Source organism: Phycodurus eques, chromosome 4 (assembly GCF_024500275.1).
Source record: "Phycodurus eques isolate BA_2022a chromosome 4, UOR_Pequ_1.1, whole genome shotgun sequence".
Classification (NCBI taxonomy): domain Eukaryota; kingdom Metazoa; phylum Chordata; class Actinopteri; order Syngnathiformes; family Syngnathidae; genus Phycodurus; species Phycodurus eques.
The window spans coordinates 19,510,592-19,534,482 of record NC_084528.1 but is presented as its reverse complement, the minus strand read 5'-3'; the positions used below and the strand labels follow the sequence as shown (position 1 = coordinate 19,534,482).

Below are 23,891 nucleotides of genomic sequence, written 5' to 3'. Positions count from 1 at the left end.
ATCCAGCGACCTCAGCGTTGCCTTGCGTGTTGCTGCACAATGTGGTACTACATTGAAGTCGCGTGACTCTTAATTCAGACTTGGCTGTATACTGTTAAAGTTCCTGTGGAGTGAAGTCCCAGATTTGTTTCTAAATATATTATACATGTTTGAAGAAAGTTGCTGAGATAATGCAAAGACTGAGAAATATATATTACTCAAATGTGAAGATACTGCTTTTCAACCTTTTGGTTTTCCAGATTTGTTGGGCATTTTCTCTTTCCAGTGACCCACTTGGAAGTACGGCATAAGTCACCCCTCCCCCAATATATAAGAAGTTGAGTGCCTTCGTTTGCATCAGTGGTTATCCGGCGCAATTGCGATGCGCAGTTAGCTAGAAAGCTACGCCTACAGCCCGAAAATGCATCTTCCCTTCGGATATTCTGCTGGCATGGCCGCGTTAGAGCGCCTCGTTGTTGGCCATGAGTCATACACGCACGTCACTGAAAGAAGGCTGAAGAGTGAGGGGACATGTAGTTATATGTAGGCAAGACGCTCGGGGAAATAGCATTCATTTCTCCAGGTCGGAGCAGTGGTATTTGATTGACAGTTGAAAGGTGAGCAGGGCGTGGTTTCAGGGCACTCAGCGGACACGCCCACAGCATTTGAGAGCTGACATGAAGGTTGGATTTTTCACCATTTAGAAGCCTCATTTTAAAAACTTGAGAATATTTTTTTAATTAGTCAAGTTTGGCTGTAAACAACACTCTTCTCTGTGGTGTGTCACATTTAAGACATTTCTTTTCACTTCGTAGGACTTTAAAAACGCAGAAAAAAAGAATTGTTTAAAACTTAGCTTTATTGTGGGACGGCAATTTATGAGGTTTATATTTATACTTTCTGTGGAATTTTAGTTTGATGTGCTGTGAGATTTATATAATCTAAAATATGTGCCTTGGTGCAATTAAGGTGAGGAAACTCTACAGTGTAGACTAATGAGTGTCTGCGTTTAAAAAAAAAAAAAATGCCATCAAAGATGGCATCATCATTATCATTGAAGTGTTTTTTGTTTCCACTTCACCGTGTATACTCGTGTCTTCAGCTCTCTCACCATGCCACTTATGATGAGATACAGTACGTAAACATTCGTGTTGCATGTTCCTGCTGTATAAACGTTCAGCTGATGTGTGAAAAATTGTGTTTTAGTGCATATCAACCTCACTTTTAATACCTTGGCCCAGTGCTTCATTTTTATGTGGGAAGCCGTCAGTGTGTCGGCATGCAGCACTCTGCACTGGAGTGCATATTGTTTTTTCAAACTGGTTGAGTAGCAACGAGTGGAAACACACTCCAAGTGAACATCACCCAAAATCTCCAAACAGCTGTCTGATAATTTGACAGCGACACTTCCGGCATGTTAATGTTGCCGACGTTTGATCTTTAATCGAGGTCGCTCTTTTCAGGTCAATCAGTTTAATTTTCCAAACACCAGAGCCTTGTGCCAGCGTGTATCCTCATTCAGAATGTCTTATTATCGCTGACATATGCATGCGTGCACTGGGAGAGCTCTGCGATTGCGCAGCGTGGGGAGGAGAAAATCAAAGGGCAATGTGCTCCAACCTGGAATTCTTCTATGGATCAATAGTCTGCTTCCGACTTTTTATTTAGCAAAGGCCCCACAAAAAGATTTCACTTTAAATCTGAATTCAAGTTTAATTTTTAAAGCTACATGTCCATGTTGCATTGCTTTCTATCGAATGGCGCCCATTTTTTTTATTCAACAGGCTCTCTTTGTTTACAAGTTGCATGCATTTAATATTGGCAAATTGTTGGTGTGCCTTCTAAAAAGATTTTGTCTGTTTGTTCATGTGATAGTGATGCTGCTGGACACAACAGAGTCTACATCAGAACTGGGCTGGACCACCTACCCGGACACAGGGGTAAGAAACTCTAACACAAACACTTTATATATATATATATCTACACACATCTATATATCAACGAATCAGTTGCCAAATACAACGTTTATCTGCCGACATATGAAGGCTCGTAAATATTGTATTCAGACGGGTTTGTCCTGGAGATCCCGAATAAAACCTGGCACTCTTGAATGAAAATAAACCTTCGTTCGAAAACTGTTCTTTGACACCAGAATGATCGCTTTCTCAATTACCGGTATGTTTATCGGGCAGAAGTGAACTAAGTTCAGTTCACGTTTGGACAAAATATGAACTAGTTCATGAACTTTCTTTCATTGAACTTGTTCAGGTACAACACTGCCTGTATGCACTCCCTACTCACTGCCTAAAATTTTGAACCTCTTTCACACAGAAATCCAGCAAAATCTGGCATTTATCAGGCTGTGCTTTTTACACTGGCAGCACCTAATGGTTAGCATGGTCTGTTCTGAGGTTCAGGGTTCGAATCCTGACTTTCTGCATGGCGTTTACTCAACTCTGGCTTCCTCCCACATCACAAAAAAAAAAAAAAAAAAAAAAGCATGTGAGGTTGAGTGAAGACTCTAAATTCTATGATTGTGAATGCTTGTTTATATGTGCCCTGTGATTGGTTGCACATGCTGGCCAAAACAAGCAGTAAAGACTGTTGAATGACAGTCGTAATAGGGAGGTTGATATGATATGAGATGCCGTGTAGGCAAAAAAAAAAAAGAAGCATTTAGCTCACTCACAAACACCAGAAAACATTTCAGTCTCACCAAGAAATCTCACATACACATGCACACACACCCAAAAAACTCTCACAAGTGACACACAAAAAACCTCTCACAAACACCAACAAACCTCTCAAACATTTGCCAACCTCTCACTAGCACCAAAAACCTCTAACTCACACTAAAAAAAAAATCATACACACCCAAAAAAACCTTTCACACAGACCAGAAAACCTCTCGCTCGCACAAAATAACCCCTCACAATCACATTGAAACGCTCACACACGCCAACAAAGCTCACACACATGCATGAACGCACGCACGCATGCACACCCACCCACACACACACACAAACACCTCACACACAGTAAAAAAAAACTTTCACACAAACCATAAACCACATACATGAAAAAGTTATATTATTCACCAAAAACCCTTTTACTAGAACAACAAACACTCATGGTTAGAAATAAAAGATGTTTTTAGGTGTGTGAGAGTTTTTTTTATTGTTTGTGTGCTTGAGAGGTAAAGGTTTTATTTATTTTTTGCCGATACGGCACCTCATATGACACCCTGGTAGTGAACGATTGACTTACGATTACAGTGATTTTTTAAAATAATATATATATATATATATATATATATATATATGTTTATTTATTTATTTATTTATTTATTTATTTATTTATTTTAGTTGTACACAGAGAGTGTTCAAGGTGTGGACACCTAAGGCCGTGTGCATGGTTGCCCTCCTTTGTATCATATCTTTAAATGTACAGTCACATTATAACCTCAGGCGACACCATGTAGTTAGCTCGTGCGCCTCACTGTCGAAAGGCTCAAATCTCCACCATAGATGTGAATCTAAGAGTGAATGCTTCGTTCTCTATGCGCCCTGCGATTGACTGGCGTTCGGTCCAGTGTGTACCCAGCCTCTTGCCCAAAATCCATCTGGGATCTAGCCCAGCCGTGATCATCGACGGGATAAGCAGCAGAAAATGAATGGCTATCTGGATTATAACCTTAGATGTACACGTGTCATCTCCTATACTGGAAATCACTGTATGATTACAAGATACCGCAAACTGGAAGCATCTTTCCTGGAAAGAGCATTTAAAAAAGGTCAAATTATACAGATGGTGTCAGGGTTTTCTCTCCATGACAGAATTGGCCTTTTAGATCAGTCAGATGATGACAGCCTGCAAATGTAAGGCTGCACTTATTTGCGTTTATCTCCCAACTGTGTAATTTCAAGGTGTGTTGAATGTTGGCGACCCGCCACAAGACCAAAAAGATTTCGTAACTCGCCTTTAAGACCACGAACAGGGCTTACATTCCACATACATGTGCTTTGCCATGTGACTCCATCCATGATGAGATTGCAGTGATTAATCCATGTGTGCCATTCTTTATGTACCATTGTTTCTTTGTGTGAGTGTGTGTGTGCGCGCGCGCATGCCTGATTGTGTGAGTCTGCCGGGGGTCAAGTCCTGGGTCAGTAAAGTTCATTCATCCGTGAGTGATTGTTGCTCAGTACTAATATGTCTCCTAATTACACACACGCACACTCATACACGTTTTATCCATTGTCATCGTTGAGTGAAAAGTGAACAATAACTTAAACATCATATAAATTCGCCACAATGTGTCGTTTGCAAACTCATTACAAAAGGGCTTTATGTCCTGAGAACACTTGGGACGCTATTCTATCATGAAGAGGAAATAACCGCTACCTGGGTTAGTTTAGTCTTTGAGTCTGGTTTCAATTTAAATTCCTAGTGTACATGGTGGAACTTGGGTATACAATATAAGGGGAGTGACTTTTGTTACACAGTACAAACGCTAATTAAACACCTTTTAAAAACAATATTGCTTATAGTAATTACTATAGTAATAGTAGATCTGCAGTAAATGAAGTACAGGTCAGAATTTCACATCAACTATTTTCCATCAATAATATCACAGTGCCACAATAATTTATATATTGTGTGAAAAATCTACATAATAATATAATAACTATGAAAAAGAAGAGAACATGTGTGGAATTAGTGTGTTGTTTTTTAAAAATTATCAAATGCAATCATTTTAATATAACAATACACTTCTCATAATACTTGCATAATGAGGTCGATATCACGAAAAGTGTCTTTGGTGTCCTCGTCAGATTCACTGAGTCATTATGAAGATGTAGTAGAATAATGAAACTCTGAGGTCTTATTGTAAGTGGACAAAAATTTGCACACATACCACAACAATGATAAGTCTCTTAAATCATGTTTCCTTCATTTTACATGATTTTTTTCCCCCCATTGGATGATTCTGGCATGTCCCATACACTGCTCTTCTAACTACAGTGTGTGTAAAAAGTCCTCAAATGATATCTAACCAAATTCTATTCGCATGGTTTTAGTGTTATTTGATAAAACGAGTCATTTTGATCATGTATGTATTTTTTTCGTTATCATATTGATCATTTTGCATGTGTCCTTGGAATTGCTACCATCAAGTGTGTACAGTAGTTGGATGTTGTCAAGATTAACGTGTCTACCCTGTCACAGTGACACATTTACTTTTTAAACTTGTCAGAGATTCCAAATATATTTGTTAAACAGTTCAAACTCAGCTTGTGTACCAAATCATGTTGCTATGTGACGCTCCACCTTGTGCTCATACAATTTTAACCAGTTAGCCAAAAAATGTCCACCCTGTCGTTGTACACCCTGTCAGTCACAGATACAAACAGTACATAAAATAATTTTACATAAATTGATCAAATGTAGGATTTGTGAATGCAGTATCAATAAAAAATACAGGCACTGGCCAGTGGATTTCAATTGTCAGTCCTCTAAAAGTACTCCAAAATGACATCAAAGTCTTGTTTGGCGTGTGGTGCAAGTGTGTGCGTGTGTGTGCGCGCGTATGTGTGCGCGTGTGTGTGTGTGTGTGTGTGTGTGTGTGCGTGCGTGAGTGCCTGCCTGCACACGCGCGTATGCAAGCACACATCGTGCTTGTGTGCATGATGAGAAGTGCTTACGAGATGGAGATGCACTTTTCTTGCCTGAAGCAACAAGCAAAGAAACAGATCAAGGGGTTTGGTGGTGGTGGTGGGGGGAGGGGAGTGGGCATTATTAGTTATGTGTGTGTGCGTGTCTTTTCTTGTTTAAAACTCTTACTTTTCTCTCTACATACCATCTTTTCCTAGGCTCCAGGGCACATGGATATTCTGTGTCCTTGCTGTGTCTCCATGCCACCTGGCCACCTCCCCTTCCTCTTCCTTGTTCTTCTTATTTGAATCTTCCCTCCTTTCACATCCCCACAACTACCCTTTTTGTTCTGAGTCTCCACACCAGACCCGTGACTTCAAGTGTCAAAGCTTCTTGCATTCCTATAATGCCATTATCATTCCACAAGGGTCTACCTTGGCTCCATCATGTTCATATGTCTAGTAATGTACATATGTGTGTATTGTATACATGTGTGTCCTGGTTTGGGGTCTTAAACGCCCCCCGCCCCCCCCCCCCCCCCCCCCCCCCCAATGTCCTTTGTCACCGGAGGGATTTCGAGACTCACCGGCATTTCAGTTCAAATCAAATCACAAATATGAGTCATCCCTATTTGTCCCTATTTCCACAGAATCATGCGCCCTTCCCCCTCGCCCCGCATGAAACCTCTCACGGGCCTGGGGTCAGAAAACAAATGAACGCTGTGGCTTTTTGTTCCACACAGGTAAAGCAGGTTGTGCCAACCGGCTGTTGCTACTCATACCTGGAAGTCATCACTCGGTCATGTGGTCAGGCTTCTATTTTGTCCAATACAAGTATCAAAAATCTGCTTTTGATCCATAGCGGTACAGTGGTACCTTGACTTACAAGTGACCCGACCGACCAAGTTTTTCGAGATATTAACCGTCGCTCTGACGATTTTCCTTCTTCGACCTGCAAGCAGTGAACAACTTACTTTCAAAACAAGCAGCAGTTTGGCACATAGTGAAATATACTTCAAAAACGAGGCTACAAGTAGTTTGTCAGTTCCAGTTGATTTTTACCGTCAAACTAAAACAAAGAGAGTTACGTGCGTGCCCTGCGATTGGCTGGCGACCAGTTCAGGGTGTAACCCCCCTCTCGCCCGAACATAGCTGGGATAGGCTCCAGCACACCTGCGGCCCTTGTGAGGATAAAGCGGTACAGAAAATGGATGGATGGAGTTACATGTTAAGTGAAATCATTAAACTTTGCCTTAAGAAGGCCCCCACTAGCTTATTGCTAACACATCATGGGAAACGCTATTGACGGGCTAACAATTAGCATCAATAGTTGCGGTGTTATAACCCTTTATGCAACTGATATGATTTGAACACAAACGGTAGAGCAACACATGTAGACAGACAATTTCCCAAGAGTCATAGGCATATGTTTGTTATCCTCTGCAAAGAAACTACTAACATTATAGCAGTTTACTGAGTCACAGTAGTTGGGAAACTATTCTTCTTCGTTTGTGTCTTGTATGACTGTATTATACTGCCCCCGGTGGCCAAGGCCCGCACACTAGAAGGAGCAGCAGAATGAATTGAATTGAAGCATTAAATCATGAAGCGCAATCTGTTTAATTCTTCACATTCTATTTAAATATTTCTCTATGTTTATAAGAAGTACAATATTATAGATGCTATTTTCCTTATTTAAAAACAGATTCTCATATTTATTTATTTTTTTTGGGTGGGGCAGACTGTAACAGATCCATGGCATCTCCATTAATTTCAATGAGGAAAGACGATTTGCGATTCAAGTGTTTTGAGTCACGAGGCACCACTGTAATGTTGCGTTCAGTAAACGACTGAAAAGGCATCTGCATCTGTGGCTCCCCTTGCCCACATCCCAGGGTATTACAGTGACAAGCAATTGTTCATGATTTGAAAAACTTGGAAGCAAATCTCATTTATTTAAATTTTTTTCTGTTTTATAGTATCTCAGGATTGTCCAGACGTTGTGGCCGGCTGTGTACATGTGTTACCGCTAGTTTCCGCTTGTCTCATCTAGAGCGTATTACCGTACACTCCTTTTATTGTGACAGCACAGCCGAGTCTTCTTATGTGCGCCTCATTATTATTATAATTGGACCAAATGTTGTGCGATGGTGCAGATCTTTGTGACAACCGCAAAACTCATTGCACTGCCTCTGAATGGGTGTTAGAACCTATCGTGACACCCATTCTGCATGCAATTGTTGCATGGAGAATGGGGACGATGTCGAGGCCTAATGCATAATTCCGGTGTTACTACAGAAAATGGATTTAGGACTACACGAGCTTCTAGACGAGCCTTTTTCACGCTCGCAGTGGATAACTGGTGACGTTGAACCCCCGGGTTCACATTTACATTTTGACTCGTCACTACGGATTGTCACAGAGGAGGCCTGCTTTTGTGCTGCCGGGTTTTCTCCATGAATGAAGCGCTCGAAACCCATGACAGCATGGACTATATTAGAATTCAACAAAATATGACACCGTTAGCTTATGCTTATGTTTATGATGTACACTTGTACTAAAGTCACGCTCGTGTTCACAAGCCCAGGATTGCACGAATAGAACAACATTCTAAGCTGTGTTTATAACCATAGGAGACTTAACTTTGATTTGTAACTAATGATCAATAGAAAAATTGCATTGGTTAAAATAATTTCAAGGAGATAAAAATAACGGACAGTAATCCATATTCAGAACAAAATGCTACATGATTTCAATATTTGGGAAAAGGGATGAATCTTTTCCTTTTTTTTTAACTTGGAAGGTAATTGGTTGAATGCAGTGGGGTAAAGTGGGAGGGTCCAAAAAATATTAGTAGAAGGGAGGGTCATAGTGGTTAGCACATCTGCCTCACAGTTCTGAGATTCGCGGTTCAAGTCTCAGCTCTAGCCTGCCTGCCTGCAGTTTGCATGTTCCCCCCATGCTTGCGCGGGTTTCCGCTGGGTAGTCCGGCTTCCTCCCTCTTTCTAAAAACATGCATTAAAGATTCTAAATTGTACATAGGTGTGAATGTGAGAGTGAATGATTTACGGTTGTCACTCTGAAATATGTTTTGAGTCGCTTGTTCCACCGATTATTCCATCGATTAATCGAATAAAAAATGGCTAAAAATGTAATTTGCATAAAGGTTATTGCAAAATAATGTGGTTTTTTTTTCCGATTCTTGTTTCTTAACCAATTATTGTTGTTTATTTGGTATTGTTTAATGATTAAACGATACCAAATAAACAACAATTAAGCAATATGACATGAGAGTGAGTGATATTGTCCTCACCAACCTTTTTGAAAATGAGAGCCTATTTCTTGGCTACTGATTAATGCAAAGGACTACTAGTTTGATATACACTTCTGAGGCTGCTTCAGGTTCAACTACAATTTCAGGTTATTCATACTACGGCTGCATCCATCCATCCATTTTCCGAACCGCTTATCCTCACTAGGTTCGCGGGTGTGCTGGAGCCTATCCCAGCTGTCTTTGGGCGAGAAGTGGGGTACACCCTGAACTGGTCGCCAGCCAATCGCAGGGGTACTGCGGCTGCAAATAACGATTATTTTTCGTAATAGATTGGAATTATTAATATTTTTTTTCCATAAGTTGATTATGATTCAGTTACTGGTTTGGTCAGAAAATTGGCAAAAATGTTGATCATTGTTTAATAGCAGAATGTAAGAGCAGATATTTGCAACTGTCTTATTCTGCCTTATTTTGATCAAACACAAACATAATCAATCTGTGTTCATGGAGGACTACAGAAATCGGAAAATATTTACAGTTGAGACGCTGAAATCAGAGGATTTGGACAATTTTATGTTAAATAAGGTCTCCAAAGGATTCATCGATTATCAAAATAGTTGTTGATTAATTTGATTTGCCCTTTAATCAATTAATTGTTGTGGCTCTATTTTTGTCCCACAATTGGCTGGTGACCAGTGCAGTGGGAATCCCGCCTTTTGCCCCATAGAAAATGAATGGATTGATTGTAGGAGAAGTTGTTGTGTCTGTAATGTAGAAAAAGCAGCATTTCAGAGTTGCAATGGATGCCTGAAAAGTCTCGCTTTGCGCCTCGTCCCTACCCATTTAACAGGCAGTCGCAAGCTACGAGGTCTGCAAATGTTTCATTCGTGTTTGCAATGTGACAGACAAACATGACGTGGCTGATAAATTACATGTACGCTCTTGTTTTGTTTTGGCTCACTTGCACGTTGCCAGACACAAGGGAACTGACAGTGGCCCTAAAGGAAGTAAAGGTGTAAATAATTTGACTTGCCTCGAGCGCTGGCAACCCACGCACTCATTTAAACAATTGTGATTGGACAACTCCACGAAGCTCTGCTCCGGCCTTCCTGTGTGGAGTTTGCACGTTCCCCTTGTGCTTGCATGACTACCCAAGCCTCTTTCCACATCCCAAAACGGTGTTAGGTTCACTGAAGACTCTAAATTGTCCATAGGCGTGAATGTGGGTGTGAATGGTTGTTTGTCTATATTTGCCCTGCAATTGGCTGGCCACAAGTCCACGGTGTACTCTTGCCCAAAAGCTGCTGGGATAGGCTCATGAGGATATGCACTATAGAAAATGGAGGGAAGGACCGTTAGGTGCAATTTTTCCTACTTTTACACCTGTCTTAAATCCAGCATACTGTAAATTTTTTCAAATGCATTTTAAAGCTCACAATGTGGTTTCCAGTGGGACGAAGTGAGCGTCCTGGACGACCGCGGGAAGCTCATCCGGACGTTCGAGGTGTGCAACGTCAACCAGAATTCCCGCACAAAAGACAACTGGTTGGCCACGCCCTTCCTGTACCGCCACGCTGCCCCACGGGTCTTCATCACCTTGCGCTTCTCAGTGAGAGACTGCGCCAGCCTGCGGACGCCGTCGCCCACCTGTAGAGAGACCCTCACCTTGTACTACAAGCAGGCTGACAGCCAGCGGGAACTGGAGAGAACCTGGGCGGCTGAGGTGAGGCTGTTGCTATGGAGATGATGAAACCCTAATATGACCGTATTGGTGGTGCGCCGCAGAACAGAGGACATTTTTTTAAAAGCTTTACTCAACCCAAAGACCTTTTGGTTACAGACTACTCGCAAAAAGTTAGGAATGCAGTGCTGCCTTGAGATACTCAATTTCCGAGTTTTTCGTAATAAAAGCTGTTTCACCGATTTTTTTTGTTTTGTTTTTTTTGCTTCGACTTGCGAGCACAGGCTTGAGATACGCGTGCTGTGTCGTGGCAGTGGCACAATTCACTTCACAACAAGAAGCAGTTTGGCAGATACAATTAGTGAACAGTTCTTTTAAAAAGAGGCTTCAAGCTAAACATAAGCAAAGAGAATTACACTTTGTGTATTTAAAACAACCACATAGCATAGCCTTTCAGTCTGCTAGTCTAATGGTGATGCTAAATAGCCTCTATGTTGTGGTGATTAAACCCGTTAAGCAACACGTGTAGACAACCACTTTAACAGTATTCACAGTCATATAGTCTTTATTTTCGGCGTAGAATGACTAATATTCGTTCCGTATTGATGAGCTGAGAGAGGAGTTGAGATGTCACACTGAACGGAATAGCCGTCTGTCTATATAGCCATCTTATACTGCCCCTAGGTACGTCACTTCTGTATTTTTGTATGTTTTCTGTATATTTTAGTACAATCTAATGGAGTGCTATTTTTCCTCATTAAAGTACACATTACAAAATGTTTAGGTTTTTTTTATATTGCGATTCATCCATTTTTGCATTTTTACACTATACGTACTGTTACGCCCTAGCAAGTGGGAAAGGAGAGCCACAGTTACCAATGAACTTCTCAGCCATATATTGAGCACCAGGAGAACCGTAAAACATAATAAGCACACTCAGACAGAAGCTGCTGTCAACCACAGCTGGCACCCAGACACTCACACATAGCCTCGCCCGTACCAGGCCCCGCCTCTTAAAGGCACATGGCTGTATAGTGCACAGCACAACGATGCTTACAGTATTTTCTGTGCATTTTATGCTTGTAATTTGTTATGCTTAAATTTATAAAAAATATTGATTCATTTGTTTGTTGCATATCATTCTCTAATTGCGTTTCCTCTGATGACCACAATACTAATGTCTGCGTTTGGACGGTATCCTTAAAAACAATAACATGCAACCTTCGCTGTTGTCACGCTAATGTCACGCTTGCTATACAAATAAATAGTTGTCTAATCAGTGTAATTATTTGCGCTCTTGCCGAAAGGAGACGACGGATTACATTGCACCGATCTGAAGCTAATATGCTACGATTCACAAGATACAGAAACACGTCGCTGTCATCTTTCAAAACATCACTTCAGCCCAACTCATTGCCTCTAAAGGCTTCCTAAGTGACTGTCGCTGTCTGCGCAAAGATGTTTTATTTAGTTTTGTAAGAAGTTTTCTTTGCTTTTTCCCTCCCTTTTGGGACACGCCGTTGAAGTGGTGAGGCCGAGCTACATGAGCAGCTGTCGTCTCAGCGGGATGGGGGGGGGGGGCACTGTGGCATTTGTAAAGATGAGTGCGTTTCTCCTCGGGGAGATGACATGCCGTTTTTAACATGCAAATCAAAGCCTGATAAGGAAGCAGAGGAGAGTCAAAGGGGATCAGGAAGAGCTGGAAGGCGACAAGAGGGCTTGAACTCCCGCTGCGACTTGCTTGTATCCAAATCAACATTTACTCTCCTCGCTTTCTCTTGCTTTCAAATCTAGTCGGATTAATTCAATGATATATTTCCTGCAAAATTTTTGTGGACATAGTTTCGTCTTCGTCTGAAAGATATTCATTTTTTTTCCATTCATTTCTGCACTTAACTAATACATGTAAAAAAATTCAGTTAGCTCACTCTGCTCGGTAACTCATCTGAGAAATAAAATTGTAATGTTATGAGATTAGTCGTACGAAAAGTAAAAAAATTACAATGATATTTTATTGATTTTATTATATATACATATTTCGAGTGGATTCTAACTGAATTATGTAACATTATCTGTTGTGTAAAAAACACGAAAACAAAAAAACATCAGTAATAATAAATGTATCCCCCCCACCCTCCATGTATATTTGCAGCCTTCCAGCGGCGAGAAGGAGAACAGGGAGGGCTGGGTGAAGATTGATACCATCGCTGCAGACAAGAGTTTTTCCAAGGTGGAGCCCAGTTCACCGCATCAGTACCAACCCAACAGATACAGTCGCATCAACATCAAGACACGCAGCTTTGCCCCGCTCACACGCAATGGGTAAAGAAAGACACTTGTGTGCAGTGGTGCGACGTAACCAAGTGCAAATACTTTTTCGTTGTAATCAAATAGATTTTGCAGGAATGTGTACTTTGAAAAGTTCAGCCAGCACTAGCCGGTTTCTGGTTTAAAAAAACAACATGTAACGTGGTTTTTTGTTTGTTTGTTTTTTTGTTCTTCTATGTATGAGCACTAACACTAAGTAAATATAGAAGGGTAACTATTATGAAAAGTACTGTGTACTTTTTCAGAGCTAATAAGCTAATTTTGCATTCAAGTAAATTGTTGTTCCTTTTTCTTCAAGCGCACGGAAAAAAATTATAAACAGTTTTTTTTTTTCATCGTGCCAAGTTATCAAAATGGGTAATGCATATAATTAACACTAAAAATGTTACTTTTACTTTTATAGTTAGGTACAGGAGTTGAATCAGTACGTGTACTTTTAACAGTGTCTTTTGTAAGTATTTAGTACTGCTACATACATGCAGAGTGTGAGTACTTTTGGTAACGCTGGTACTTTTTTTTTTACTTACAGTATGTACAGAAATTGAATCAGTACTTTTACCAGTCTTTTATTTTATTTTTTTACACAAATATCTGTACTGTACTTCTACTTAAGCAAAGAGTATGAATGCAGTTGGCACCTCTGGTACCTTTTTACTTTTACTTAAGTAAAGGAGTTGAATCAGTATTTCTATTTTGACCGGGCTGTTACTGCGTGTGAGTACCTCTGCCAGGTGTGTTTGCGTGATACTGATGTTTCTTCTTCCTCCTCCGACCTGTCACAGATTCGTCCTGGCCATCGTCGACAGCGGCGCCTGCGTTTCCCTCATGGGAGTGTCGGTCTTCTACCGCCGCTGTCCCGCCACCAGCCTCTACTTGGCGTCCTATCCGGCCACCCCCTCCGGAGCGGAGCCCACGGCTCTGGTGCCTGTGGGCGGCACGTGCGTCCCCCACAGCAAGTCCCAGGGGGGCAGCGGGCCTCGCATGCACTGCAACGCCGAGGGCGAGTGGATGGTGCCCGTCGGAGGATGCGTCTGCGATGAGGGCTATGAACCGAACCTTAATGGATCTGCCTGCTTGGGTAAGCCTGACTCACTTTCATGGAGAACGCTCACATAATCACGTCCTCGTGTGGAATGATTAAGAGCGCACAGAAGGGCTGATAAGCCTCCATCATGACTTTTCTGTTTGTGGAGGAATAAAAGCAAAGTTCGCAATGTTGCAGCTGCCAAGAAACAAGAAAAAGCACCACATTCATGTTGTGTGTGTTGTACTCTTGGTTGCTATTGTAATTTTTCCACTTCTTTTGTTAATAAACTTGTGGAGGGAGTCAATAACCAGACCAAGAAATAAGATGAATTATGTATGAAGCAAATAGCCATCATACAGTCAAGTTTTTTTCGGTGCGCTTGAGACACACGGACGAGTGAAGCAGTATCTTTTTTGTGAAGCAGTAACTTTTTTTCTCGCCAGATGATCTGGTGATCTTCCAGGCTGCGTCTCTTTTTTATCTATCTCTCACGTTGCCCAAAAAGTGCAGGGAATTTCAATTTGTTATCTCAAGAACAGTGACCCTGACCTTCGATGTTGTGATAAAATAGTTCCAAATCTTTTAATCAGAAAGTGTGTGGGTGCTTTGCTCGAGACATTTGCAACCTTTGACAAAGTGTGATATTTAAGGCAATAGTTAAAATATCTCACACTATCCAGAAAGGATCAATAGTGAATGACGCTGTTGTCACTCACACAACTTGTGTTGGATGTAAAGTTCAGATGGAAGCGCAGTGGCGATGGGATGCATGACGAAATCCATGCAGCTTGTTTCCAGTCATGTGACTTTGCTAATGTGACCTGAGTTGGACTCATTTCAAACAAGATTTGAATTCAACTATGAATTCAACTACAACTCTACACCTTGACGTCGATAAAATGTTCACCGTTTACTGTTGTGCTCAGAGGTTTATGTACCCTGTGAAATATTGATAAGTCTTTGCAAAATATGACTGCTGACTAAATGGGGACCATCTCATCATTTTCTTCATTGCTACATTGTATTTAATGGTTGTGCTATTCTGAAATGCCTTACATAGTCATTTCATTTGAATCCTATTAAAAAGAGATAAATGTGTTTTGGATGATCACTCACGGGCACATCTTGTAAATTCTGCCAGAGTATGTAAACTTACTAGCACAAATGTATTAGCAAAATCACTGAAGGCGCCTTTCTCGTCTCCACAAGTGGGCACGTGACGTGGTGCTAATTAAAAAAAAAATAAATAAAAAAAAATCATTTCAAATAGCATTTTAGGGGATTAATGATCGAAGCGCGAAGGGATCGAAGGTCACGGGCATTCAATGTTGGTTTTCGGCCTTGGCGCTTACATGTAGTGATTTCTCCAGATTCTCTGAACCTTTTGATGATTTTATGGACCGTAGATGATGAAATCCCTAAATCCTTTGCAATTGTAAGTTGAGGAACATTGTCCTTAAACTGTACGACAATTTTCTCCTGCACTTGTTCACAAAGAGGTGAACCTCGCCCCATCTTTGTTGGTGAATGACTGAGCAATTTAGGGAAGCTCCTTTTATACCCAATCATGGCACCCACCTGTTCCCAATGAGCCTGTTCACCTGTGGGATGTTCCAAACAGGTGTTCGATGTGCATTCCTCATTTTTGCCACCTGTCCCAGCTTTTTGGGAGTTAACGATTCTTTGAGAAAAACAATCAGGTTAATCAGTTTGAACATTAAATATCTTGTCTTTGTAGTGTATTCAATTAAATATAGGTTGACCATGATTTGCAAATCATTGTATTCTGTTTTTATTTATGTTTAACACAATGTCCCAACCTCATTGGAATTTGGGTTGTAAATGAAGTTACTGTATTTATTATTGTTCAAACATAACAAAACATCAGGCAGCTAGAAATTCAATTGAAAAAAATACATAAATGCATTTAAATTAGATTTTTTTAGGACCCAAAGGTTTCTATTTGTATGAAATTATTAACATTAAATTGTTTTTTTTTTAGGATGTGTTTTGATGAGTTCATCATTTACTATGGTGGTCACATATCAGTAGCTATTGAATAACTTTGTGTTTTTGATGATGGTGATGATGATGAATCCACCAGTGACCACTTTGGCATTTGTATGTCTAGATTTAATTCATTTATTGAACAATTTATTTTTAAAAAATCTGTTTATTTCCTCTCTCTAAGATGCATGTTTCAATTAGGCATCTTCTGGATTTTGTCATGCATTTCAACAGATAAAAGGTTGGAGTTTGAGTGTTGCAATCCTACTTAATGGTGACATTATTTGTGAAATTACACTTTTATTAACTCGTCAAACTCAAAAATCATACATTTGTCAAAACTGATGACGGTGGAGACTGTTAAACATGAACTATAAATGTAATGTATTCTATATTTGGGACACGATAAGCACATATCACAGTATGTTACATTCTGAACAAGTTTCTCTGTGTTTATACTGATTTTGACACATCAAGAGTTTCACTAGGTCGTGTGCAAAGCCATCATTCACGCTCTACTGTATATGCACGTCCATGCCACCACATTGAGCCCACGCTTGTGAAGCCATCATGATCTATTTAAAATATTGCGCTCATCCAGCAACACTGCTGGCAACTGCATCCATATGGCCAAGCTCATTTGTCTCCATTCGACCGCACTGGAGGCATGTTTCACAGCAAAACACACAGTGATGCCTGGCCACTTGGGTGACCGCCATGATGTTTTTTGATAATGATGCGGACACACGTAGCATCGTGCTCAGGGACCGCTCGTTATCTTTTTTGGGAGACGATTACGGTAAAAGATGAGAAAACAGTGAAGCGATACTATAAGAAGAGCGCAGGGGGAAGGGAACGAGAGTCACGGTGAGAGGGATGTGACACATTTAGGTCACAGGGATGTAATGGCCACTCGTCTGTGTGAGCAAATGACGGAAACAGCGGGGGGGGGGGTATGCAGAGCAACGGGTGGTGGCGGGCATTGATTGAACAGCAACTTAAACAAACTTTGGAATGCACAAAATGAAAATGTATTTCAAACTAATCCTCCCAGTAAAAAATAATGGAAATAAAATGTCGCCATCACAAATTGTATGGTTTGTATGTACTGTTAAGTAACTGTTATTGAAAACAATATACAGTACCTGTGAGTACTGCTTTCGTTTTTTTATTGCTAATTGTCATCATGATGGTTTATCATCACTGATAGATTTGTAAAAGGAAATGTGCACACTAAAAACATTAGTATACAGTATTAAAAAAAACACACGCACAAAAAAAACATTGATTCCATCCCCAGTTTCCATAGTGTACTGATATACTTTCAGATGCATCCAGCTTACAAAGTGCATGTGAACAATGCAAATAAAATAGTATAAGTACGATAAATAAGTATAATAAATGCAAATAAAATAGTATAAGTATGATAAATAAGTATAATAAATGCAAATAAAATAGTATACTTATAAATAAGTACATAAGGTAATTTTTTTTTGCAGTTGTGTATCAATACTTTTTTAAAGTTTAGGAGTAGAGCAGTATTCAAATAAAAAATACTTTATAATAAACATAATAGTTACTCCTTTAAAAAATGTACAAATTTGAATGCATGCGCAAAGGACCATAGATCACAAATATTGCACAACACTGTAATAGCCAACTCACAGCACCTCTTTGATCAACTCATTAAATTCTCTCTACAATGCCGGTCAAGATTAGGGGCACCCCAATTTTTTTCAAATTTTTTTCAAAACTGAAATTAATGTCTCATTGTACACTGAAATAGAAGCATAAAACAAATGAACAATTCAAGTTACAAAAGAAATCCTCGACTCAATATATACACAAAGATGATATAAACAAAATGTGACTAATTAAAGTAGCCACCTTAGGCAGATATAACACATATATTTCTATAACAGAAATCAATTATTCCTCAGAAAGTTCTTTCCAACTCTGTTGCTGAAGTTCCCATGAATGTGTGGTACATGTAGGTTGCTTTGCTTGTACTCTTCTGTCCATTTCATCCCAAAACAGCTTGATGGGGTTCGAGTTTGGAGCCACTCAGTTTTGGGTAACCTCACCTGTTTTTTAACCTCTGGCAGTTCACCATTTATCTTAGCATCAAGCAATTCGTTGGACGTGAACTGCTTTACTTTCAATAAAAAGAGGGGGAAATTGGAGTTCTAAAGCTTTTGACCACTAGTGTACATTTGATACCAAATCATCTTCGCGAGCCACCTACAGAAAAAGCTCTCCACATTTCAAGCCAAAACAAAAGCAATATGTTGTAGGCTGACAAGCTTTATAAAAGCGTATACTTGAGGATCATTTGTGTGATATGTTGACAAATCAGACCTTGACACGGAGCAGAAAGGGGAGCACACCATTTTTCCTCCTGAACTGAATTCTCATTATTCTCCAGGACGTCATAAGAGGGATTTAGTTACGATTTTAGTTGTAAATTGTTTCTTTGCATTTCAAGAAAATCTCTATGTAAAAACTATATATTATTAATAGTGGTAGTTGTAGTCATAGTTGTCAGGGTTGTTGCACCCATGGAAAATGTGGGTATCGTAACCCACACCTTTCACGCTGTCACCCAACCCCCCCCCCCCCCCCAACCATTTTTTAAAATAGGGTTGCAGGTCGTGTCAAATTTTTATTTTAGCATATGACGCGGGCCGCTAAAAGATAGACGACGGGCCGCACATTTCCCCCAGACCATAGTTTGGAAACCATTGCTCTAAATTGTCTGTTAGTGGGGTGGGAATGGATGTTTGTCTCTCTAAGTTTGCTCCTGTTAGTTGCGAGGCTATACTGTACCTACGATCGAAGGTCTGAGCAAGGGAAGGAAAAGTTTCTTGGGAATTTTGCTGCCCAAATCCCGTGGCTCCTTTCAAACTCCCCCACATGACAATGAATGGTCCAGTCCTGCCAAGTCAGCTGTGAAATATGTAAAGGCTTTTTCTCTTTTCATGACTTAATTGAAAGGTTCTTATGAACGATCTAACACGTCGCTACCCACGGTTCCAACTGTCTTTGGACTGTGTTTTTCTGAGCGATGGTCGCATTGTTGAAGAGAGACAAATGGCGATGAAGTCATCACTGGTAATTAAACATAGTTAGATGACAATCGGGACTTTGTGGACTTGCAACTTTTTGTTCTCCAGCACATTTTAAAATGTCATCGGCCGCTCTAATCCAAACGGCAACGTAAGAAATCGACAGCCGCGCGTCTGTGAAATGTTGATTGTTTGCGGCGTTTTAGACACCTCAGTTAAAAAGAGAACAAGTACTACAGCTGATATGCATTTTACTAGCAACCATTTGTTGAACAAATAGGGACAATTTTGAGCGTGCCTGACCTCTCAGTTTCTGTCACATCCTTTCCAAGTGTCATGTGTTTCACAAAGACTGTAAGAAAATATCAAGGGCGGGACAGCAAGAAAATATAAAGGACTCAGTTAATCATGTTGTAGCCAATGTAAACAAGGCTTTATGAAACATTATGGTCCTCTCCAGCCATGCATTTCTGCATGTTATGAAACCCCGTTTATCTTGGCGGTTATGTTCCAGACCCACTCGCAATAGGTGAAATTCAGAGATATGAAAGACCCTATTAAATAAAAAAAAACACATAATTAAACTTATTGAAACAGACTTTTCAAACACATTGTAAATGTATTCGAACACGTAAAAAACTGCAAGCATAATGTGTGCAGAAAATACAGTACGTATTGTATTTTGCATGCATGTGCCTTTAAGAGGCGGAGTCTGACGGGGTGGCGTTTGACATCGGCATAATTTGGTGTGAACCGTGGCCGACAGCAGCTTCTGCCTGAGCATTGTCATTTTGTTTGTGTGTTTTACCATCGGCGCCTGGATGCCAATGGTAAAATAATAGATAATAGATAAGGATAAACACCCCTGTGCAATAGCGTTCCATTTGGTTTTGTACCTTTCCCCAAACAAGACACTTGGAATTTCCAGAGTGATGGGTATGCATCTCTAAGGCACACAAAAACACAGCTGACATTTTGGCAGAAAGAAATTCAAAAACTTCTGGTTTAATTATACATCAAAGTGTTTGTCACAAGCAAGTAGAGCGGAATATCCGCCCGCTATACGATCACGGTGACATTCTGAAACTGGGTTTCGTGCTCAATCTCCTCTCATCTCTTTTGAAAGGGGACACGTGCGCACTGGCTGCCGCATGTTGTTTGGTTTCCCACAGACCGATGATTTTCTTCTTGACATTTGCGACTGCTTGTGTGGGAGGAGAAGAAGCTCAGAAGAACACACGTGGAAAATATCAAACAATTGCGCCTGTTCGGCCAGACGTGAACGAGTCCTGCATCAGTGGGCAAGCAGCTGTGCCATGGCTTCTTTGTAACCCCCAGACAAGCTTCTTTGCTCTCTGTACACTGAACCAAAATATAAATGCAACACTTTTGGTTTTGCTCCCATTTTTGTGCCGATTTCACTCAAATATTGTTCACAAATCTGTCTAACTCTATGTTAGTGAGCACTTCTCCTTTGCCGAGATTATCCATCTACTGTACCTCAAAGGTGTGGCATATCAAGATGATGATTAGACAGCATGATTCTTAGGCTGCCCACAATAAAAGGCCTCTTTAAAATATGCAGTTTTACTGTTCTGGTTCTCATCTCCCGGTCTTGTTATTTCCAGCATTTCCACTCTAATTTATTGAGAAATGTGTATATCATTTATTTATACCAATATAAACCATAGTGCTAATGTACTGTGGGAAATTAATTCATTTCTTTTAATTGGTCTAAAAGTTATTATTTATTTACTTCAAATAATGTATATTTTTTCATCTGTCTATGCGGGCAACATGTGATGACAAGCAGAGCAATTAAATGCTATTCCACTAGATGACATACTGTAAATTACAATGAGCCTGTAGATCCACCTCTGGCCATTTTGACAAATAGCTTTGTGATTCACTAAACAAGCCCAGATGTGACACAAAGTCCATTTTTGAATAAAGTGAGACAAGACATTTCAGGTACTGGTATATATTTCTGTTTGTTGGTGTGTGGTGGTGATGTAATGTAACATGCTGTATGTGCCTTAACTCAATAAAGGTTAGGAAACACTTCACTAAGTAATCATACAGGAACGGAAAATAGCATAAAATATGGGGTTGGTCCCACTTTTTTTTTTTTTTTTCAGCTATAATTAACCTGCTGAGGAGATTTTGGAGTGTGTCTGTTGGAAACATTTGCGAGGTCCGAGGTCACTGCTGTCGACTGAGAGGCGTTGGCTCCCATAATACAATCTTCGTTGTGCTCCTGTGTGGCTGCATTTTATTAGACGTACGGTATTCGCAATTCTTTAGTCATTTGTTTGTAAAGGCGGAAAAAAAAAATAGTGGGCACTTATTGCCCACTATTTTTCGGATTCCTAATTTCTTTGTGTACACAACAGAAGGGAAAACAAAAGATTTCTCAGCCAGTAGTTGCCATGTTGAGCGCATGTATGATTCAGTGTGTTCCCAGGCAGTGCTGGATGCTGAGAACTTGCACGGAGAGTCGAAACGCATCCCTCCCTTTGTGTACTCGCATCTGTGCCTGAGTGTGTGCATGTATGTGTGCGTTTGTGTGTGTGTAACAGATTTTGCTGGGAGTCAAAAGAGTGAATGAAAGAGGGACACAGAGAGAGAGAGAGCGAGAGAGAGAGAACAAGGAAAAAAGTGGGTCACAGATCCAGGCATCCTCCTGTTCTCCTCTGAGTGTCTCTTTCTTGGAATGTCACCTTGCGGGTTTAATCCCAGTCATCCAAAATAACACAAATCAATCATAGGAATAAGTGGATTAATGTATTTGGGCTTTTTGCACAGTTCCAAGTGCACAATGTTTATGTAAAAAGTCGACCCACCTTATAAATTATTTGCAAATGTAATATTAATTCTCGCTAAATGTTTTAATCAATGGAAATTTGTCATATTTCGTTCTGGAAAGGCAAAAGGGAACAGTCACGACGAGATGCAAAATTTCCAAATAAATATAACCATATCATGCAACTTGGCTCAGAGCATCAAATGGTTTTCCTGGGTGTGTTTTAGTTTTTCTTTGGCTTTTTATGTTTGTTTGGGAGTTCTGTTTTGTGAGACTTGATCCAAAAGAATATTTTTTTTTCCCATTGAAATTAATGATTCCAGCGCAACCCCCCCCCCCCCCCCCCAAAAAAACGACGATTTTTATTATTAAATTATATTTTGAATAAGGAAAATAGCACACTAATATTTTATAAAAGCATAGAGTAACAACATAATGAAATAGAATGTAAAGAATGAAAGAGATTGTGCACTCATATTTAGAAAAACCCATGCGTCGGGTCAAACGTATCTCAAGCCATCACTGTACTAATGTTCAAAGTGAGTCAAATGATGTCAAAGATGAGTGGTTTGTTATTGTTGTTTTTACATTTTATATTGGTCAATGTCTGTTTCCACTTGGGACAAATATGAATGTTATAACAATGGGATGCATTATGCCTTTTATTCTACACCAGTAAAGATCATTGTTATTGTCTTAGGTTTTTCTATTAACAGTGGTTATTTTTACACATCATTAGCCTAATAGCATAATTGTCATCTTTGAACCTTTCAGAAAACGGGCAACAAATTCAGTAAACAAGAAAAGTCTAGTTGTCTCCATTCAACCTTTGTGGATTAACATGACCTGGATGCCTAAGAATCGAAAAAGACATAAAGAAAACATTATACATTTTAGAAAGCACATTGGTGTGTTTTTTGTTTTTGTTTTTATCTTAGGCAATTATTCTATTAGGCTATGCCTGTTAAGAATGTTAAAAGAAAATAATGTAAATACTTTAGATCGATTTTTTTCCCACTGTTTCCCAGGGGAATGTTTGTTTTTTAATTCTAAAGAAATAATAATATTTCTTTAAAAAAAAAGAAAGAAAAAGAAAATCCTGATTTCAAACTTGCATCTGGTAACGGGTTAGGGTTAGGCTGCCTTGGATGCCTCGACTGTTTTAGAATCACTGTCCGTCGTGGCACCAACCAGCTACAAGGTCTTTACGTCCCAGTTTGTGTGTGATCAAGTGTGATTCGCTGACATTTGGGGTGGGGGGGGGGGGGGGGGGGCTCTCCTCTATTATTCACTGAAAATGTTACCTGTTAACTGTTTTTATGCTCACACCAATGGTATGTCTAATATAAGTATTGCTTTGGAGTCATCTTGTGGCATCTTGGAGCCAATGAATTGTGTTGACATGAATTGACGAGAAAACTATTTACAACTAAAATACAGTGGTGCCAGATTTACGAGCTTAATTCGTTCTGTGACCTGACTCGTAACTCCAACACATATTTCAGATCATCTTTCCCCATAGAAATGAATGAAAATGCCATTAATCCATTTAATTGTACTTTATAAAATCAAACAGTGATAACAATATTTTTAATTCAATAGTTTGTGCATCATGTTACTTCAATGGAGATTGTGCTGCTCATTCTGTTGTGCATGCCTTGGCCACCAGGGGGCAGTATAATACATACATTTGATGATGGAATACAGAGGGAAAACCTTCATAATTAAGGTGAAATAATATTCGTTGTTTTTCACAGATGTTAAAGGAATATATGCAAGTATTTCATGCTCTGTCTGTATGTGTTGCTACTGCTTTCAATCAAATATAAGTTGTTTAAAGGTTAACAACTACAAGACATTGATGCTAGTTTCATTAACCTATGTATAGGGTTTTGCATTCTGTGTTAGCATTAAGCAAGCGGCAGAGTTTTACAATATTTCTCAGACGGTTGAGCATTCAAGGGAGTTACTAGGCTTGTTTCCTAGATATTTTCAGCACTTTAATTGGGGTAACAATGCGTAAAAATAACTGACAATTTATGCACTGACCAAGAGTATAGATTTGTAATTTTA

General features: G+C 39.8%; 1 protein-coding gene across 1 annotated transcript in view; it reads left to right on the top strand.

The window, feature by feature from the left end:
* ephb6 (eph receptor B6) overlaps window positions 1–23,891 on the top strand; it is a 48,663-nt gene that overhangs the window by 10,530 nt on the left and 14,242 nt on the right. Inside the window, exons 2-5 of the mRNA XM_061674463.1 lie at window positions 1,855–1,919; window positions 10,358–10,630; window positions 12,741–12,910; window positions 13,699–13,994. Of these exons, the coding sequence (XP_061530447.1) occupies window positions 1,855–1,919; window positions 10,358–10,630; window positions 12,741–12,910; window positions 13,699–13,994 (804 nt within the window). The remainder of the gene's footprint in view (window positions 1–1,854; window positions 1,920–10,357; window positions 10,631–12,740; window positions 12,911–13,698; window positions 13,995–23,891) is intronic.